This window comes from Corythoichthys intestinalis, chromosome 3 (genome assembly GCF_030265065.1).
Source record: "Corythoichthys intestinalis isolate RoL2023-P3 chromosome 3, ASM3026506v1, whole genome shotgun sequence".
NCBI classification, from domain to species: domain Eukaryota; kingdom Metazoa; phylum Chordata; class Actinopteri; order Syngnathiformes; family Syngnathidae; genus Corythoichthys; species Corythoichthys intestinalis.
In genome coordinates, this window is record NC_080397.1 from 20,370,081 (window position 1) to 20,390,391 (window position 20,311).

The window sequence follows — 20,311 nt, forward strand, 5'->3', positions numbered from 1 at the left end:
AGTGTGTGTCAGATCCATTTGAGTCAAGTCAAAAAAGTAGAACCTGACCTTACAGCTTGTCAAAGTGCTTCTTTTTTTAACCCATGTCGCAGGTGACTTTAAAGCTTCGCAGAAATTATCTTAGTCCCGTTTGGTTCATCCTTTTCATAAACACAAACCCAAATGGCTCTCAGTATGGCGCATTCACCTGGCAAATTTTGAAAATTATAAATTTGGATTGATTAAATAGCATAAGTTCATTTATCTATATCCTAAGTTTGTTTGCATTTAACCATTAAAGTGCCTATGACAGCAAAAAGCATTTTTATCTCATATTTCACACGGTATTTTATGCTCTGAAGGAAATAGACCGCTTGGATGTGTGTGGAAGCAATCAATTTATATAAATAATATATATATATATATATATATATATATATATATATATATTTTTTTTTTTTTTTTTTTTTAATCCCACGCCATGAAAATGAATAATTTACTGTTTTGAGAAGGAATGCGAATGTGACGTCACCCGGGTCAGCATCTCACAATACAGCATTGCTTTATAGCATGCAGATGGACTGCGGATTCAGCTGATTTTGCGGATTAATTCGTTTATTTTTCGCATCACGCCAGCCAAATGTGCTGCACGGTTCTGTTGCTGCACCAGGGAGGCATGTGAGCTTTTTTGGGTTTCAAAAACCCCCAACCCGAGATTGGACAAAACAAGTCTGACAACTGTGGGACCATTGGACTTACGAGGAAGTGAGTAAACATCGTGTTTTGTATTATGTCAAATCCTGGGATCATGGCACAAGTTTTAATATGGAGGTGGCTTGCATTTTGTGGCTGACAATGCTCCTTGTCCACCGAGAATGCCACGACTGGCGGCTTGACGCACACCCACATCGGTCCTCTTCGTGTGCCCGCCGGGAAAGCACTATACTAGGCTTATGCTCGTGCAGTTCTCCATACCGTCCAGACTTCCAGTCCCCTCTGCCCTCTTCGTGTGCCCGGCAATAGACCACTATACTCGGGTTGGGCTCGGGTAGCTACGTGCTCTTACTACGTCGGCAAGTTTGTCCGGCGGTCATTCTCCAGCTGCTTCCCCAGCAAACGAGCTCTCCTGCTCGCAGCAGAGGAACGACGAGCTGTAACTTGCCTGCCACAGGAAGAGTTGCCGATCAGTGAAGACAATCGACAACCCCGCCGCCGAGTGATATGATCCGGGGTAATTTTGTGTGATTTTTCGCTTCGAAAAACGAGATAAGGCTTTGAAACGGCGCTCGGTTCAGGTTAGCATGTCGGCTAGCCGTCACTTCTCCTGGTTTGTTTATGCTCTCCGAAACCGGGGCAGGGAAATGACAAAAGCCGGACTAACTCCGGTGGCATAAAATATCATTTGGGAGGTGCAAGAAGTCGATCGTTTTGACCATTATGGAGTAATTTTGCCATGTCGTACTGAATATATGCATTTTGAATATTTCATATTCCATTTAGCACATGACTGTTAATTGTCATGACCATGCCATTTATTTAGCTATTGGGGACAAATAGTTAGATAAAAAGAATATCCTGTAAAAATATTGGAGTAAAGAGATTGAAACAATGACATTTTGCTGCTTCGTCGCATTTTCCTTGTTCTGAATAATTCCCCCTCACTGGGCTGAATTCTAAATCGGATGAAATTGTGACCCTGCCAACGTCATCCTCAAACTGGGGCCGCTAGAGCTCTATAATGACAGGCTAGGTTAAACGGCAGATTAAAAAACTAATTTCTCGTCATCGAATCGTCTCAAAATATGATTCTAATTCACATAACAATGCTATTTAAGATTTTTTTCAATGCGGTCGCAGGCACTTTAGGATTCATGCATTGTTCATTAAAAAAATGAAGTCAACTGTCCTGTTGAGTAATTTCGACTGTTCATAAAACAGACTAACTACAATGGCACACAGCAGCAGATCACAAATGTCCATCAGTCAATTTAAATTAGCACCAAATTGGACATTACAATAGGCATCAAGCTTTCATGACTGAATGATAAGATAAAAATGTCAAGGTAGTTATGGAGCTTGATATCACTTAATCAATCGCATGGCTGGCAGGGAGGCAGATAGATTGTTGGATGGACAGACAGATGGGCAAATGGACAGATGTCAGATAGGATAGGCAGGCAGACAGATGATAGATAGTGTGGACAGACACGTACAAAGACGGACAGATGGACTGTTATTTTGAGCGTACTGACCGTAGCACTGAAAAGACCGTGGGCAAAAAAGAGCTCATTGTCGGGGTCTCTGGGCTTTGTTGAGATGCGCAGGTCAAAGAAGCGGACACCGGCCTCTAGCTGGCTGTTGAAGTTCATGGTCTGCGTGGCTAACCACTTCCGCATGAGCTTCTTGGCCACAGTACCGAAAACTGACACAAAGTTCTGCACCGTCTCTGGTTGCTCGGGGCCCACAGGAGATGCCTCGTCAATGTAAAAGCTGAAGGAGTCATGGGAACCTGAAGGCGATGCACGCACAAACAAACACAAGCTTCAGGAGGGATATTTTGTCGTACAGTATTTGTGCAAACTACCCAGGGATGAAAGCGAGGGTTAGGAGCGAGCACGTTGCCATGGAAACCATTTGACTGAATGATAACATCGAGGTTGTTATTTCGTAAACCTCGGCAACATTTGAAAGCAAAACATCACTATTCAAGAGTGAAGCTAAAAATATAGCATGCAGCTTTTTTGGCCACTTCAAAATTTCCTCATATTTTTCATAATGGTCCTCTTGTACTTTTTGTTTAATGTTTGTGCCGAAAGCGAGTGACCACTGACTTGAGCTGAAAGTGATGGCAAAATTTTTTTTTTTAAAGTTTCACCACCAGCTTTACGATTCGTACAAAACACTGTGGTATAAAGGACGTCAAGCTTATATAAAGACATTTAAAAAAAAAAAAAAAAAATGTTTTCCATGCATAATCATGATGGGGCAGTTTGTGTATTGTCAAGCACCCCAGTTTTCCCCAAAATATTTGCTATGAATTAGTGATGCACGATAATACATTTTTCAACCGATACCGATAACTGATAATTTCCTCTTCATTCCAACCGATAACCGATAATGTCAAGCCGATAATTCTATTAAAAGATTTATGTCAAATTTTAAAGTATACACAAAAGAAAATATTACTGTGCAAAAATATAATTTATTGCTCTTTTTTTTCTACATAAAATATGAACAAGTATTGAATTCCAACATCTAAATAATGACAGATTGTCTGACATTGTGTAATGGTAAACTTTTGGCAACAATTACTTACAGAGTAAATGCCGAATTTGCACAAAAATGCCTTTAAAAGTAAGCCATTCCTAACATATATAACATTAATACACTGCAGAACACACCTCCTTAAAACTAGTCAGTTTTAAGTCTAAATCTATTGGAAATAAGTGAAATTATCTGCCAGCGCTTCAAGTGTATTTCTCTCAGATTTCTTGGAAGAAAAATAGCGAGCTGAAAATAATCTTAACAGCCTTATTTTAAGCAATACATTATTATACTTAATCCTAATAAAAAACTTGGAAGAAGAAAAGATTTGGAATAATATTTGTGGCTACAGAATATTATTGTTATTTCACTACAACAGGAACGTGCATATTTAAATTGATAAGTGTTAATAAGTGCCAAAAAGTTTTGATTATCTACTGTGACTAATTGAGCAGACAAATAAGTTAACTTAATTTGAAAAGTGATTGCTAATGTTATAAGCTTTGTTGCACACTGTGAAAATGATTAACTCAAAAGAGCGAGATGTCATGTACCCATTCTGCAGCACTTTTTTTACATTTGCGGCACTCACGACATTTGCTTTACAGCAGCTAAACTGATACACGGCAGTACTATTTGGATGGAGTTGGAGCTCGCATCTCCGTGCATGTTGTTTTGTGCCTGAGTTTTGTTAAGCCGAAAATAAAGGCAGCGTACAAAGTCATCTGACCTCTCATCATTTTACATACTGAATGCATTATTGACTGGCTGACTTCGTTTTCTCCATGTTTAAATGATCATCTATCCACTGTGCCGTCATGAGAAGCTTGCTTACTGGACATAACTTTTCCAAATGTCCATGGTGAAAATCCGATTGGCATGTTTTTCATGAAGAATGGTGGTCGTATAAACTGCATTATTTTTTTTTATCCAGGGCTTTGGCTCTCGGGTCATTTCGGTAAAAAAAAAAAACGTCTCTCGTCTCGGCCGCGACGGCTACGTTCGTACCGGATTATTCGCCCGCACCGGCCGGTTCGCCGCGGCGTATTCGAGGCCTGGCTCTGCTCGCACGCCATGGGGGAACGCTCGAGAAACCTGGGTGTTCGCCGGAGGTCCTGAAGCCGGGGAACCGGGCTCTGCCCGCCCCGCCAACGGCGAGGCGGCGGCGGCCTGCCGGACCGGCCAGAGCGGCGGGCTCCGTCGGAAGACGGCTACTCGCCGACTATCGGTCTCCAGTCGTGCCGGTGTTTAGCCTTAGATGCGAGTTTACCACCCGCCTTGGGCTGCTTTCCCAAACAACCCGACTCTGTATCGTCACAAGCCCCGTAGTTTCACTTAGTTTGTGTTTACAATAGCTTTAGCATTCCCGCTAGCAGCAGCCTCGTATTCGTTCCAAAAATCTTTGTGATGCAGTTTTAAATGGATGCTGGGTTAGTGGTTTTGAATGAGGACGCTTTCTTTCGGCCTCGTGGAACTTCTGCTGTACATGTTTCGCAGATGGCGAGAGCGTCGTTTTCTTAGTAACAGCCGCCATAATATTCAACTATTTCTTGTCGTGTAACTCCGCCTCCTCAACCCCTCCTGCCTCAGGGGCTTCAGAGACGGGAGGGGTTAAGGAGGCGGCATGCTGAATTCTTCGGTTGTGCAGATTTGGAGGCTAAATCAAGTATATAATTATTGGATTGCATTATCGGTTGCATTTTTTTATTATCTGGATTATCTGTGTGACGTCATAATTGCCATTATCGGCCGATAATTATCGGCGACCGATATTATCGTGTATCTTTACTATAAATAAATGCATTATTAATCACTACATCACTTCGGAGTGATGATGCTAGATTACGTTCAAAATAAATCCAGTGATTATTGTAAATAATTGTTTTGAAAGGATGGCAAGACGGCCGAGAGGGGATGAAGCCACTTCTCCTGATTCACATTTGTATGAAATGCTTGGTTGGGCTGTCTTTGTGTAATTTAGCAAAACAGAGGCTGCGCCACTAGCGAACATAAATTCAACAGTGGCAGGGCACAATCCATTTGCATAAAAAAAAAAAAAAAACATGTCTATGCTACTAAAGTAAGCAATAGAAAAGTCAATTGATTAGCCAGTCCCCAAATGATTACATTAACTATGTCTGAATAACCTTTAGGTCCTTTCTTAAATGAACTTAAATTACAGTCTTCCTTGGAAACAATCGACCTCACATAACATCTCTTGGACAAATGCTTCAAGGCTAAAATCATAAAAATAAAACAATTTAGTCTCTTTTCTTAATCACTCTGCTTTGTCAATACCAAGGTGAAGGTTTTGTTTACTAGAGATGCATGTTGGGATTTTTCAAATTTGCTCAATTCAGCTGTTTGAACAGTCAGAATAGTGAATGAAGAGGGAAAAAAAGTCAAGGACAGTTGAAGTTGACTTTTTGTTTTTACAAGGCTTTTGTTAATTCTCTTAACTGAACAGAAGATAACGACACACAATCTTGGAAGGACAACAACAACAACAAAAACTTACACGAGTAATAAATAAAACGTGGAAAGAAGTACAAAAAATATATATAAACAAAGTGGCCGTTTACATGGTGACGCTGCGACACCAAGACGCAACGATTGTGTTGCAGAATGGCCTCGCCTTTACATGGAGCAATAACAACTTTAAAAAAGAATAATACAAGTAATAAATAAAACGTGGAATGAAGTACAAAAGAAAATATAAACAAAAGTGACAAAAAGGTCCATTGTACACTCCGAGGCAAAAAAAAAAAAAAAAAAAAAAAGAGCTTATTTTCTTAGCAGGCCCAACCAGGTTATTCTCGAATCAGAGTTTACAGTGGTACCTCAACATACAATCGCTATGACACACAATCTTTTCGACATCCGACGTAAAATTTGACTCGCCATTTGTTTCTACATCCGACGACATGACAACATCGCAGACAGACGCACGGCGGATTTCCTTGTGAGAGAAATCAACACATGTTCCAGAAAGGTTGATACAGGCGGTGAAACAAGGAAAACGGTGATGCTCACCATTGAAATGAAGATGCAAATGATAGAAAAAGATGAGCGTGGGGAGTGCTTCCGTGAACTGGCTCAAGAATACAGCCGTAGAATGTCTACGAACTCCACGGTCCTCCTCCGACCACCGTTCGCCAGTCTTTATAAGTTAAGGTGATAATATTATTGTGCTAACATCGCCGAAGAAATCGCCAGCTTCTTCAGGTTTTTATCATTTATTTCAGAACTTGTTCAACACAAAATGCCTACTGTCCGCCGCAGTTGATGTTGTTCAATGAAACAATAAAAGTGAAAGCAAACTCTCACCTGCGCCGCTCCCTCTCTCTGTCACGTCAGCCACGCGGTGCGTTTAGGTACAGCAAAAAAAACGTCTGCCACATTAGAACCCGTTTCGTTACATTATTACAGGAATTATTAGTACTGTAATATTATATTATTATTCAAATTTTTATCCATAATTTATTTGTTTTGCTATGTGTAATTGCCATTCTGAAAAGTACCAGCAGTATTTATTAAGGATTTAGTGAAGGTTTTTGGGCTGTGGAACGAATTAATGGAATTATAATGTATTCTTATGGGAAAATCCTGTTCGACATACGACCATTTCGACAAACAAACAATGTCCTGGAACGAATTAACTTCATATGTAGAGGTGAAAAGTAAACGATAAATTCCTATGTCATCTTATCAAATGTTTACAGAAAAATGAGCACAGCAAAAGGAGCAATCCACAAATATGTATACGTGATTATGTGAAAATATGTTTGTTAATTGTGTTAATTAATTATGTTAAATTATTCTTCTTTTTTAATGTCCTGTTCAGCTGCTTTTACACGTAGAATGGGAAAATGAGTGTCCTTGTACACTGAACAATTTTAAGAGAGAGTTTGATATACAGTTGTGGTCAAACGTTTGCATACACTTGTGAAGAACATAATGTCATGGCTCTCTTGAGTTTCCAGTTATTTCTACAACTCTGATTTTTCTCTGATAGAGTGATTGGAACAGATACTTCTTTGTCACAAAAAACATTCATGAAGTTTGGTTCTTTTATGACTTTATTATGGGTGAACAAAAAAAAGTGATCAAATCTGCTGTGTCAAAAATATAACATGGTAACATGTCCCTTGGCCATTTTCACTTCAATTAGGCGCTTTTGGTAGCCATCCACAAGCTTCTGGCAAGCTTCTGGTTGAATCTTTGACCACTCCTCTCGACAGAATTGGTGCAGTTCAGTTAAATTTGATGGCTTTCTGACATGGACTTGTTTCTTCAGCATTGTCCACAAGTTCTCAATGGGGTTTAAGTCAGGACTTTGGTAAGGCCATTCGAAAACCTTAATTCTAGCCTGATTTAGCCATTCCATTACCACTTTTGATGTGTGTTTGGGGTCATTGTCCTGTTGGAACACCCAACTGCGCCCAAGACCCAATCTTCGGGCTGATGACGTTAGGTTATCTTGAAGAATTTGAAGGTAATCCTCCTTCTTCATTATCCCATATACTCTCTGTAAAGCACCAGTTCCATTGGCAGCAAAACAGCCCCACAGCATAATACTACCACCACCGTGCTTGACGGTAGGCATGGTGTACTTGGGGTTAAAGGCCTCACCTTTTCTCCTCCAAACATATTGCTGGGCATTGTGGCCAAACAGCTCGATTTTTGTTTCGTCTGACCACAGAACTTTCCTCCAGAAGGTCTTATCTTTGTTAATGTGATCAGCAGCAAACTTCAGTCGAGCCTTAAGGTGCCGCTTTTGGAGCAAGGGCTTCCTTCTTGCACGGCAGCCTCTCAGTCCATGGAGATGCAAAACACGCTTGACTGTGGACACTGACACCTGTGTTCCAGCAGCTTCTAATTCTTGGCAGATCTGCTTCTTGGTGATTCTTGGTTGAATCTTCACCCTCCTGACAAGTTTTCTCTCAGCAGCAGGTGATAGCTTGCGTTTTTTTCCTGATCGTGGTAGTGACAAAACAGTGCCATGCACTTTATACTTACAAATAATTGTTTGCACTGTTGCTCTTGGGACCTGCAGCTGCTTTGAAATGGCTCCGAGTGACTTTCCTGACTTGTTCAAGTCAATGATTCTTCAAGTCAATAATCACTCACAAGAAATTGCTAATTCGTGTTGCTGTATGTATATTTTTGACCCAGCAGATTTGATCATTTTTTCTGTTAACCCATAATAAAGTCATAAAAGAACCAAACTTCATGAATGTTTTTTGTGACAAAGAAGTATCTGTTCCAATCACTCTATCGGAGAAAAATCAGAGTTGTAGAAATAACTGGAAACTCAAGAGAGCCATGACATTATGTTCTTCACAAGTGTATGCAAACTTTTGACCACAACTGTACAATTGCTACAGTGGGAAGAGTAAGTATCTAAAACAGTTGGAATTGCTTATATTTCTGCATAAATTGATGATACAATGTGGTCTGATCATCTAAACCTCAACAAGCAACTGGATCTGCGTGAATTTATTAAAAACAAATAATCTTGTAGTTTCATTTTTAATAAAGCATCAAAACTACCGTACTAACATATTAACATCAGAGCTTAGGTTTGGACTTATGCTTATGATTTCCTTTAGTTCAGATATCGATTTTTTTTCCCCAGTATGAGAGTTTTTTTTTGTTTTTTTTTAATTCCTGACAGTTTTGGCATGACTGCTATGGATTCCTAGATGTGAATAGCCATCTTGAAATGATGCAACAGCAGCTCAACACGTTTGGGTTCATGACTTTGAGAATGAGAAAGGTATTGAGCAAGCGACGATGAATAACATAAAAAAAACTAAAGGTACTGCTACAGTATCGGGAATAGGAGAAGCCATGTGATCCTCAATGAAAAGGTTCAGTCGGGATTCCTGATCTTCACAGACATCCCTCTAACGATTGGTCTGAAAGTTTGGTGTCCTAATATGACCCGCTGCTTTGTGTGTATGTCATGTCACACAAACCAGACAAATTGTTTTATCATTTGCCTGCTTGTTCTCATCGCTGTGATTCCTCGGTTCTACATTCTTTTTTTTCTCACCAAAGGCCTGTTCAGTCTCACACAGTAACAACACACGCATACACACACAAAAACAAATATATAGCGGAAGAATGATGCCGCCAGTCCAGCATCCTTGCCTTGGAAAGCTATTCGAAGGCGTCCAACATGAGGAGACAAAGCAGAGTTGACAGGTGGAGCGGGTGGGCACAGCAGCTGGGGTCATGCTCCACTTCCAGATGACCAACTCGAAAAGCTGGATTTAAAGTTACTAGCAAAAAGGATTCATATTCACTTTTTATGGGCTCTCGAAGTGAACAGACAAACAAACAGCAAATCAGCATTTGCACTTGTCCAAATACATATCTATCAAATGCTGGGGCAATTAAACTGAAAGAACTCTCATCATTGGCCTAGTCGTTTTCCATTTCATGACACATTAACCAGTCAACAGGCTGTGCAGTGAATTGGTGGTGAGAATGTCTGCCACACAGTTTAGAACAGTTATTCTCAACCAGGGTGCTGTGGCAAGGGTATGGACAAACCATTCAACTCATTTTATACAGTAAAGTCCTTTTGAGCGAGAGCCCTCTTGGAATACAAAGGATTATCAATACACTTTTTTTGTGGGAAAATAAAAATGACCAATTTGGAGGCCTTAACATGCTTGAAAAATCACCAAAATTTGCACATATATGCAGCTTGGCGTATATTTTGACAATTTTGCAACCTTGCGAAAAAACGTAACAGAATGGCTCAACATCGCCTCCTTGAATTTTTCCAAATGACCTCTTCCATTAATGTTTTTTCGACATAGAGCGATGAGATTTGGGGAGGCGATACCTTGTGCAAAACCGCTTAAAAAGTCCCTTGGGCCCATATTTCAAACCTAACAGGAAATCGGGTATTTTGGATTGAATGTGAAATTTATATCGATTTACAGGGGGCATATCTGAGACATTGGCCCCTAGGGAGTTAGTTGGATCCGCCTAAAAATTGATGAGACTGTTCATGAAACATATGAGATCTAAAGTTAAGAAAATGGTGGGTATTCATTCATGGGCCTGACCTGGGCAGTAAGCTATAGGTGGCCTTTTTGTTTGGCAACATGCCAAATTCAGTAAATGACTAAAAACTCTCTGATACAAGATTCAGTCTTTTTCATATCTAGCATGCATGTATCCCAGCCTGAACACGACTGCATTGAAATATTACCCATTAGGCCTGGCAACCCTGCTAGGAACAGGATACGCCCTTTGTTTTCTAGATAGGCTCTTCCTCCATGGGAAAAAAATCAATTGAGCTCAAACCTGCACCTGCCTTAAAACATGTGTTTAGGGGCGAGATAAAAAAGTTTGAGGTTTTGTTGAAGCAGAGGGGTCCAAACAGAAAGGTGAAAAAGACCTTCACCATTTGATCTCACCACAAATTCTGAACAGTCATAACTTGGCAGATATACAACATATCTGCGCCAAACTTCCCGTGCTTGATAAGAATCTTACCCTGAAGGATCCAATAGGGGTCATTTTCACTAACACTACAGCGCCAACTAGTGGCAACAGAAAGTCACTCATTTTACTCATTCATGTCCAGTTCCTTTCAGGTTGGTCAGTGTAGTTACATGACCATTTGTAATACTACATTTTAAGGCCCATGTCCACATGTCTCTGTCTGGTACCACGACGACCCTTTGTTCTCCATTAAAAGAAAGTAGATTTCTTCAGGGATTTAGGCAGCTTATAGAGCCACGAAATTTGGCACAATAGCTCGAATTGGCCCAATTAGAAGATTCATTTTGGTTTTGAATTAGGGTGTGACTGCAAAGCTCACTAGCACCTCCTTTTTGTAGGAACCTCCTCAATAGGGTTTTTTTCACCGAGGTGTGTGAATGTATTTCTCATCTCAGGATATGCAAAAACATCTCTGTCAGCCATGCCTGCAACACAAAAGAGGTTCCACACAAAAAAGAGGCGAGTTTCGAGCACATGTTAGTTTCTCATGAGATGATGAGAGAAGGTCGATCTGCCACCAACCCGAGTGCATGCCTTCCGAGTAGGCAAACTACAAGGGCCCGTTCAGTCCTGCTTGCAGGCCTAGTTATTATTAGTTTGCTCATGAGACTCTACTAAGAGCCCGTTTACGAGTAGAAGCTGCGACAGCTATCCGCAACGATTGTGCTTCGTGTTTTCGTTTTCTGAATCAGGACAGCAAAGATGCAAGCTTTCAGTTGCGAGTTCCAAAGTGGAATGATTCAGTTGTGGGGCTTATATAAACTGAAACTGGTACTGCGATGACATCACACGGCGTCCGTTATTTGGGCCATGTGCAGTCGCCGCTAATGGCGACCCCCTCATCTTGTGTATCCTGCAACATTTGGTGGTGTCGTTTTGTATTTTATAAAAGAAGTTGGAGGAGCAATTGATACATGCCAAAAATACTACAATCTTTAAGATGGAAGCACACGGTAGCCATTTTGATCGCGTAACCTACTCGCACCACTTTTTTGAGACAGACACTGACATTGGCTAAGTGTCGACGGGCACGTCCGCTCAGCTTGCTCGACTTGCTTGGTCCTCGGCCACTGCGGCTGGCGCTCAATGCTCATTTAGCCACATTGCTCCGTCTTGGTGTGGGGTAACACACCTGGGAGTTTCCTTCTCCTCCTCAACCAGCTTACACTTCCCGTTCCTCTGTGGTTGCACTCAGTGAATTTCCATACCTTCTTGCTTTTTTTTTTAAACCTGTCCTGCTAAGCTGCTCAGACACAGAGAATGGGAATCTGAGTGTCCTTATGGTCTGAACATTTTTAATATGTCACATGATATACTCCCATTGTGGTTGTTCATTATGTTTTATTTATTAGGAGAAAGCAGCGAACAGGAAGGGGTTTGGATGACAGAAAGGAAGCAGATAGAAGAGGAATAGAATAAACAACAGCAAAAAGTCCATTATTAAACACTAGGGGTGTAACAGTACACAAAAATCTCGGTTCGGTACGTACCTCGGTTTTGAGGTCACGGTTCGGTTCATTTTCGGTACAGTAAGAAAACAAAATGCAAAATATAAATGTGGTAGTTGTTTATTACACACCTTTGTGCTTTCAACAATAGGAACATTAGCCTATACAAAGCTAGAATTCTGCTCAAAAAGTAGCGGGTATTTAAAGATAATCCAACAACAATTTTTCTTTCAGACCCTGCGTATTGGTCAGCTTTCTTTCTGAAAGAAAGAAGAAAAAAGAAGTCCTGTGCTAAAGCAATCCCAATGACAACTATTTTACAAATGAAATGCTTCAATTTTTTTTTTCTTATGAACGGGTTTCAAAAGCGTTATAGGTGGATTTTCTCAAGTTAAAGCGCCAAACAGAAATTAATATATTTAATTGTGTAAGCATGATCTGTTTATTATTCTTATTATTTAATTACAGGTGTTTTAGCTCATTTCAATTTATTTATTTAAATGGGCTATTTTTTTTTAATGATGTGTTTATATTTTACAAATGTGATGTATTCATTACTATTTTATATTTTATGTTGTATAACTTTAGTTCCTATGTGAATATTAGTTCCTACTTGTTTTGTTGTGGTAGGAGGGTTTTATATTGAACAAGGGGCCGTGTTGGTTATTATTATAGCAGAGAAGACAGCAGTAAATCAACAAAGACAAGTCAACTGTGCCCCGATCTACCACTCAAGAGATATGATGGACTCAAAAAGTGGGTTACGATTGCATATCAGTTTGAAAATCGACCGGATCTACCGTATTTTTACACGAGTGACTTCCGGTCTGCCCGTTCCTAGCTACCGGTAGTAGTATTGACGTAGGAGGGTCGCGTCTCGCGTCAAATAATAAACTCTGCCATTCTTTTCGCGTGCGTCGTGTTGAGCCGCTTCTGGGACGCGTCTAAAACACGGCCGCACTGCGACTGGTGTGCACTGGCTGAGTGACTTTAATGTCCACGTTTCACTGCGTTCTCGCGGCGGCCACATTGTTGCGCCGTTGACGTTTCTGGGTTATTCTGTCCTACCGTGTTGGTCCTCATTATAGTAGAGAAGGCGGAGTAAATATAATCTACACAAAGAAACTGTAACCCGATCGACTCACAGCCTCGAAAAGGGTTACATTACGTCAGAAACTCTTTCGGTATGCCTCCATTCCGAACCGAGCACCACGTACCGAAACGGTTCAATACAAATACATGTACTGTACACCCTTATTAAACACCTAAGATACCTATGAACAAATGGTGCTATTGTAATCTAATTATATTTATCTGTGGACACCATGCAGGGGGCCTCGTAACTGAGGAGGTAAAGGAGGCTAGGTAAACCAAAAGGAAACGTGATTTGGCAGGGTGGGGTGTACACAATTTCGGCAATGAGCAGTGGGTAACCGAGTGTTATGGAAATCACCTGTAGGAGTTGATAGGTTGACAACTTGACATCCTATGCTATGCTTCCTGATCGCTAAACCTAGCAACGACAATCTCATCTATCTGAGCGTGCCAATTCCGCCTATTCATGTCCAAAAAGCAAAGTACAACCAAACCCAAGGAGGATAAAAAAAAAATGGGATTCAAACTTTTTGGGGAAGAATAAACACAAGGGCTTGGACGTACGAATAGAGATGAACTAGACAGACCTTTGGATAGACATTTGGATGGACAATGACAGAACAAGAACAGACATTGGGTATTTAAATGCAGACAAGGGATAATGAGACAATGAGACACAGGTGGTTGATACAAGAGGCAGCAGATACAAGACACAAGGAAGAGGCCACAACAGGTGAAATCAATGGGAAATCACATGACAAGACACACTAGGTCACAAACCTAACTACTCAAGGCATGACAATTCATGTGTTAACCCATACCGGGGTGTGACTGTCCTGCAGAAAAGTGTTGAAATGAGCCCGGCACCGCCGCCACCAACCGGGGGCAGCATGCGTGGCACAACCCTCCCCCAGCACCTCCCGGCAAAGGGGCCACCGTCATAATCCATGGATCCAGGGCGGTCCCCTGGACCATCCGTCACCCTATCAACCAGCCCTTAGAGAAAGCACAAGAAGATGCGCCACCGTCCCCCAGGCTTGCCCCCACCACCAGCCCCCGGCCAACGTGGCACACTGCAGGACCCCCATGGCTTGCTCTTCCAGCGGAGCCTCGTCGTAGTGTGGCTCCCAGCGGACATTACGTTGATATTTGAGATTTCTCTAATACGAAGTATTAATTATAATTTCTTTCCGTCCAAACAGAAAACTGTTTGACTGCCATTACCATTTTGCTGATATTTTTGATCAATCAGTTATTTCTGTGTAACATCTCTCTATTTAAATATTTCATATTTAGACATGGACACCTGTGGCCTATATTCAGGTGCAGCCTTTATATGGATTTTTTCTTGAATTTTGTGAACTATTATGTGTAACTATTTTTCATTGCTGAAGAAATGTCTCGTTTATACTACTGTATGTAAAGTAGCCAGTATACAACTTGTACAACAGTGTAACTTAACCTTTGAAATAAGGTAACACACAGATAATAATATCTAACCTCTGACGATAAAAGTAAGTACAGCAAAAATGAAAATATTACAATTGTGCAAAATTTTACTTTGCCGGAGTCAGCTTAACTGTTCGGAAGAAAAGGTCACAGGTGTGAATGGGTATCAGGCTTGATATCTTTTGCAGCTCTCTGAATTACTGTTAACTGCAAGTTCAGTATGACACCTCACAGTAAAACTAACGGAGGATCGAAAAACCCAAAAAATAAGAAAGAGGAGAAGCACAAGGTTGCTAAAATTCACCAGCTCAGTTAAGTCAGCGTGGAGGAGTGCAAGTCAATTCCAGTGGCAGCCTGTGGAGTTCTCCATGTCCAAGATGTTAAAGTAAGAAATAATGATTAGACATTCAGGTGCTCTCACTTTTATGGCAGGCAATTAAGACAAAATGGCTGTGTTTGGAGTGGAAAAGTACATCTGTAGCATGTAGATTTCTCACAAGACTCGCAACACATTTTGCTCATCTTTGCAGATTGTAATGGATTCCCTAAGCCCCAGGCTAAGACATAAAGCTGCATTACAAATTAAGAATAGCCTTAATTGTTTATGTTGTGATGTTAGTGTATTATATATTCATACATAAAAACACACCATTTCAATGGGACAACTTTAAGCCTAGAGGGCCCCACTATTCTGCCAAAGAATCAGCAGATGGATATAAACTGCTTAGTAGTATTTGTCTGCTTGGTGGAATTCAGCACCGGAATTGGAAATGGGGAGAAGAGTTGATGACAATGACATAAAATAAGAATTTGGGGGAGGAGGTCAGGGCAGGGTTTGAGGACTTCAGAGAACAAATGGGTAGTAATAAGGAGATGATACATAAATGGAAAGAAACGGGAAAGTGCAAGAGGAGATACATGTGTTGATAAGAGAAGATGGGGAGATTAAATGCGATTAGAAGAGAAATTTGAGATTTTGAAGAAACGTGGAAGAAAAAATTAAGGGAGGGGTTTAGGTCATGAGAAGGGAAAATAAGGAGAGCATGCGAAATGAAAAGGCAAGGATAAGAAAATGGAATGAGAAGAAAATATGAGGACTAGGAGAAATTTGATGAAGATCGTGAATGAGAAATTCAAATATTTCAGGTGAAGAGGGGAATCTGTGGTGATACATAACAGGTACCTAAGAGGACAAATGAGGAGAGGATTGAGGGAAATTAGCAAATCAGAGGTTGGATGAGAAATGGACATGGGGAGGGAAAAAGATGAGACATGCAAATGGCTCAGGTATGATAGAGAGCCGGGCTGCTTACCGAAAATTTAACGTTATTGAGATGGTGCATGATGGCCTACGTAATTCTGACCAAGCCAGTAAATTTGTTTTTTAATGAAACGGAAAAATTAAGTGTTTTCAGCCCGCTTTGACTATGTGTTGTTCGGCTATGCTCATTCCCCTTTAAGAAAGTACAGCTGGTGTGCTTGCGTTTTAAGTCACATGGCTATCAGGGAATCAAAAAAACAGAAGCCTGTTGCTATCAACCGGTATGCTAATGCTACAAGTGAACGTGATGTAAAGGATAATAGTGAAACGGCTACCGGTAGCCAGGCCACAAGCATTTCGAGTATAGTATTAGTCGATGCTCATCGTGTGGTGTTGGTGCCAAGAAAGAACTCAACGTCGGTTGTCTGGCAAAATTTTGGATTCGAGAAGGACTACGAACCAAGGAGCCCTATATCAGTTTGACGATCCATTTCATAGACTCCATGGAGCCGCGCCGCTGCTGTGGGACCTGCTGGATACTAGAGGTGTGCAAAATTTCTGATTCTTAGGTTATTTGTGATTTGGCCGTGGAGAATGATTCACAAACATCCAAATTCTGATTATTGAATTACAGTGCCTTGCAAAAGTATTCGGCCCCCTTGAATCTTGCAACCTTACGCCACATTTCAGGCTTCAAACATAAAGATATGAAATTTCATTTTTTTTGTCAAGAATCAACAACAAGTGGGACACAATCGTGAAGTGGAACAGCATTTATTGGATAATTTAAACTTTTTTAACAAATAAAAAACTGAAAAGTGGGGCGTGCAATATTATTCGGCCCCCTTGCGTTAATACTTTGTAGCGCCACCTTTTGCTGCAATTACAGCTGGAAGTCGCTTGGGGTATGTTTCTATCAGTTTTGCACATCGAGAGACTGACATTCTTGCCCATTCTTCCTTGCAAAACAGCTCGAGCTCAGTGAGGTTGGATGGAGAGTGTTTGTGAACAGCAGTCTCCAGCTCTTTCCACAGATTCTCGATTGGATTCAGGTCTGGACTTTGACTTGGCCATTCTAACACCTGGATACGTTTATTTTTGAACCATTCCATTGTAGATTTGGCATTATGTTTTGGATCATTGTCCTGTTGGAAGATAAATCTCCGTCCCAGTCTCAGGTCTTGTGCAGATACCAACAGGTTTTCTTCCAGAATGTTCCTGTATTTGGCTGCATCCATCTTCCCGTCAATTTTAACCATCTTCCCTGTCCCTGCTGAAGAAAAGCAGGCCCAAACCATGATGCTGCCACCACCATGTTTGACAGTGGGGATGGTGTGTTCAGGGTGATGAGCTGTGTTGCTTTTACGCCAAACATATCGTTTTGCATTGTGGCCAAAAAGTTCAATTTTGGTTTCATCTGACCAGAGCACCTTCTTCCACATGTTTGATGTGTCTCCCAGGTGGCTTGTGGCAAACTTTAAACGAGACTTTTTATGGATATCTTTGAGAAATGGCTTTCTTCTTGCCATTCTTCCATAAAGGCCAGATTTGTGCAGTGTACCACTGATTGTTGTCCTATGGACAGACTCTCCCACCTCAGCTGTAGATCTCTGCAGTTCATCCAGAGTGATCATGGGCCTCTTGGCTGCATCTCTGATCAGTTTTCTCCTTGTTTGAGAAGAAAGTTTGGAAGGACGGCCGGGTCTTGGTAGATTTGCAGTGGTCTGATGCTCCTTCCATTTCAATATGATGGCTTGCACAGTGCTCCTTGAGATGTTTAAAGCTTGGGAAATCTTTTTGTATCCAAATCCGGCTTTAAACTTCTCCACAACAGTATCTCGGACCTGCCTGGTGTGTTCCTTGGTTTTCATAATGCTCTCTGCACTTTAAACAGAACCCTGAGACTATCACAGAGCAGGTGCATTTATACGGAGACTTGATTACACACAGTTGGATTCTATTTATCATCATCGGTCATTTAGGACAACATTGGATCATTCAGAGATCCTCACTGAACTTCTGGAGTGAGTTTGCTGCACTGAAAGTAAAGGGGCCGAATAATATTGCACGCCCCACTTTTCAGTTTTTTATTTGTTAAAAAAGTTTAAATTATCCAATAAATGTTGTTCCACTTCAGAATTGTGTCCCACTTGTTGTTGATTCTTGACAAAAAATTAAAATTTTATATCTTTATGTTTGAAGCCTGAAATGTGGCGAAAGGTTGCAAGGTTCAAGGGGGCCGAATACTTTTGCAAGGCACTGTATACCAGGTACAACGGAACTAAAACACAGTCAGCGCGGTCTTTGGGACGCAATGAGGAACGGACCAAGAGTAAATATCATATTCAACTCATGCCGCTAGATTAAAAAAAAAAAAAAAAAAAAGTAATACCTGACTGCGGCTGACAGCCGCTACAAACAACGCCCAGTTGGTAGTTGCTACAAACATACGATCACATACAGCTACGGTAGATGCGAAATGACAGACGACGGCGGTGTTAGAACATGTATCGAGAACAAGATGCAAAATGACAGACTTGCCGGCGTTAGTAAACAGCCACCATCTTAAAGCAGTAGACTTCTCTAGAAGGCTCTGTTGTAGCAAACCTTAATTAAATTTTTATCTAAAATCCTCCTAAGTCACCAAAATCTTGACTTGAATCTATCTTTAAATGATGAAACAGTTTTAAAACATTGACATGTCGAAAGTAGACAGAAGGGAAATTATGGAATAACGGGAGCAATTTTAACAACTTAAACGGTTGATTCACAACATTAAATTAATTGAATGTAGTTTAAAGCTGCTGATACAGAATGGGTACTTGAGTATTTTATTTACTGTTTTTAACTGTTGACTTGATACTGAAATAGTAGTTTGGTCTAGCCTGAGAAGATTTTTGAAAATTTTGGAACTAATCTACAAAATATTAAAAGCGGGGGAAGGGGGGTGGTGTGCATCAATAATCGATTCATAATCGAATTGGAGCCTCTGAATCATAATCGTAATCGAATCGTTAGGTGCCCCAAGATTCCACCTCTACTGGATACAGCCTATTTCTCAGACGACCACACGGGTGAAATGATCGCTCAGGCTCTGAAACAAATTCTCTCTGCTTTATACGAGAAGACGCCATGGCATCACCACCGACAGCGGCTCTAACCTTGTCAATGCAGCTGACTTTACTGAGTGGATTGGGCACGGACTGCATCGAGCAATCAGTTTGTCGCGGATTTTGTATCTGTGTTTCTGTGTGAGTTCTCTGATAGCTGTTCTGATAGTAAAATTTACAATTTACAGTCAGTTCAGCATTCAGCTGAAAGTACAATCTAACAGTGTAGCCTACTGAATAATATGACCGTTTAATGGCCACAGCTATTTTTCTGTATGTACTTGCTTTATTCTGTCATTACTGCCATCATAAAGTCTTAAATGTTTCATTGGCATCAGAGTTAGAGCAGTATAGCTTAATATGTGTGTGTGTGTGTGTTTAGCATGTGTGCGTGCGGGTATTTCAGAAAATGCTCTGTTAAAAAAAAAAAACTGAAACCTTGAAGTAAACACTTGTGTTGTGTTGTCACAGCAGCCATGAACAATACTCCTCTGTTTGAAGTGCACTGTTCAAGCTCTTCTTGCTGTAAGTCATTTTTGTTACAATGACATTTTTGCACAGTGGCCATAGCAATATTTATAATGCGGTACATTGTTCAAGTCATACAAACTGTTATAAATGTTCATACTAGAATGCTTATTGTTTACAAGTTATTTTTTATATACTTAATGTTTATACTACATGTATAATTGTTAAATATGTTCAATACAAAGCTGCCAAACAAATCAATGAGAAATGGTTAATTTGTATTTCATGCATTAATTCATGTTTTCAAATTATATAACAGTCGTTTGGGCGAATTTATTGTCATTTTATCGTTATCGAGGTAAATCTGCTCACTTTCCCGTGATAAATACTCATGGCCATATTCCAGCCCTAATATAATATGAGAATAGTACAGGATATTAAGAGACGAGGAAGGGAAAACTACCTCATTTACTGCTATAAACACTCTAACTTCTAGGGCTGGCAGTAATTGAGTAAAAACAAATGTGGAAATGAGCAATGATGAGTTGTTGACGATGAGGGAAGAAGATATACAGATGAGGTAGCAAAAAGAATAAGATAAGAAAGTGGAATGGCACTTGTGGTTGAAAAAGTCCAAGTACAGATTAGGGAAAGAAAAGAGGAGAGGAGATGAGGAAAGATGACAGGACACAAATATACTGTAGTTGGAG

The 20,311-nt window shown here is 40.6% G+C and overlaps 1 protein-coding gene across 1 annotated transcript in view; it reads right to left on the reverse strand.

The window, feature by feature from the left end:
• Nucleotides 1-20,311, reverse strand: part of plcxd3 (phosphatidylinositol-specific phospholipase C, X domain containing 3) — a 65,686-nt gene that overhangs the window by 23,003 nt on the left and 22,372 nt on the right. Inside the window, exon 2 of the mRNA XM_057832578.1 lies at nt 2,232-2,488. Within this exon, the coding sequence (XP_057688561.1) occupies nt 2,232-2,488 (257 nt within the window). The remainder of the gene's footprint in view (nt 1-2,231; nt 2,489-20,311) is intronic.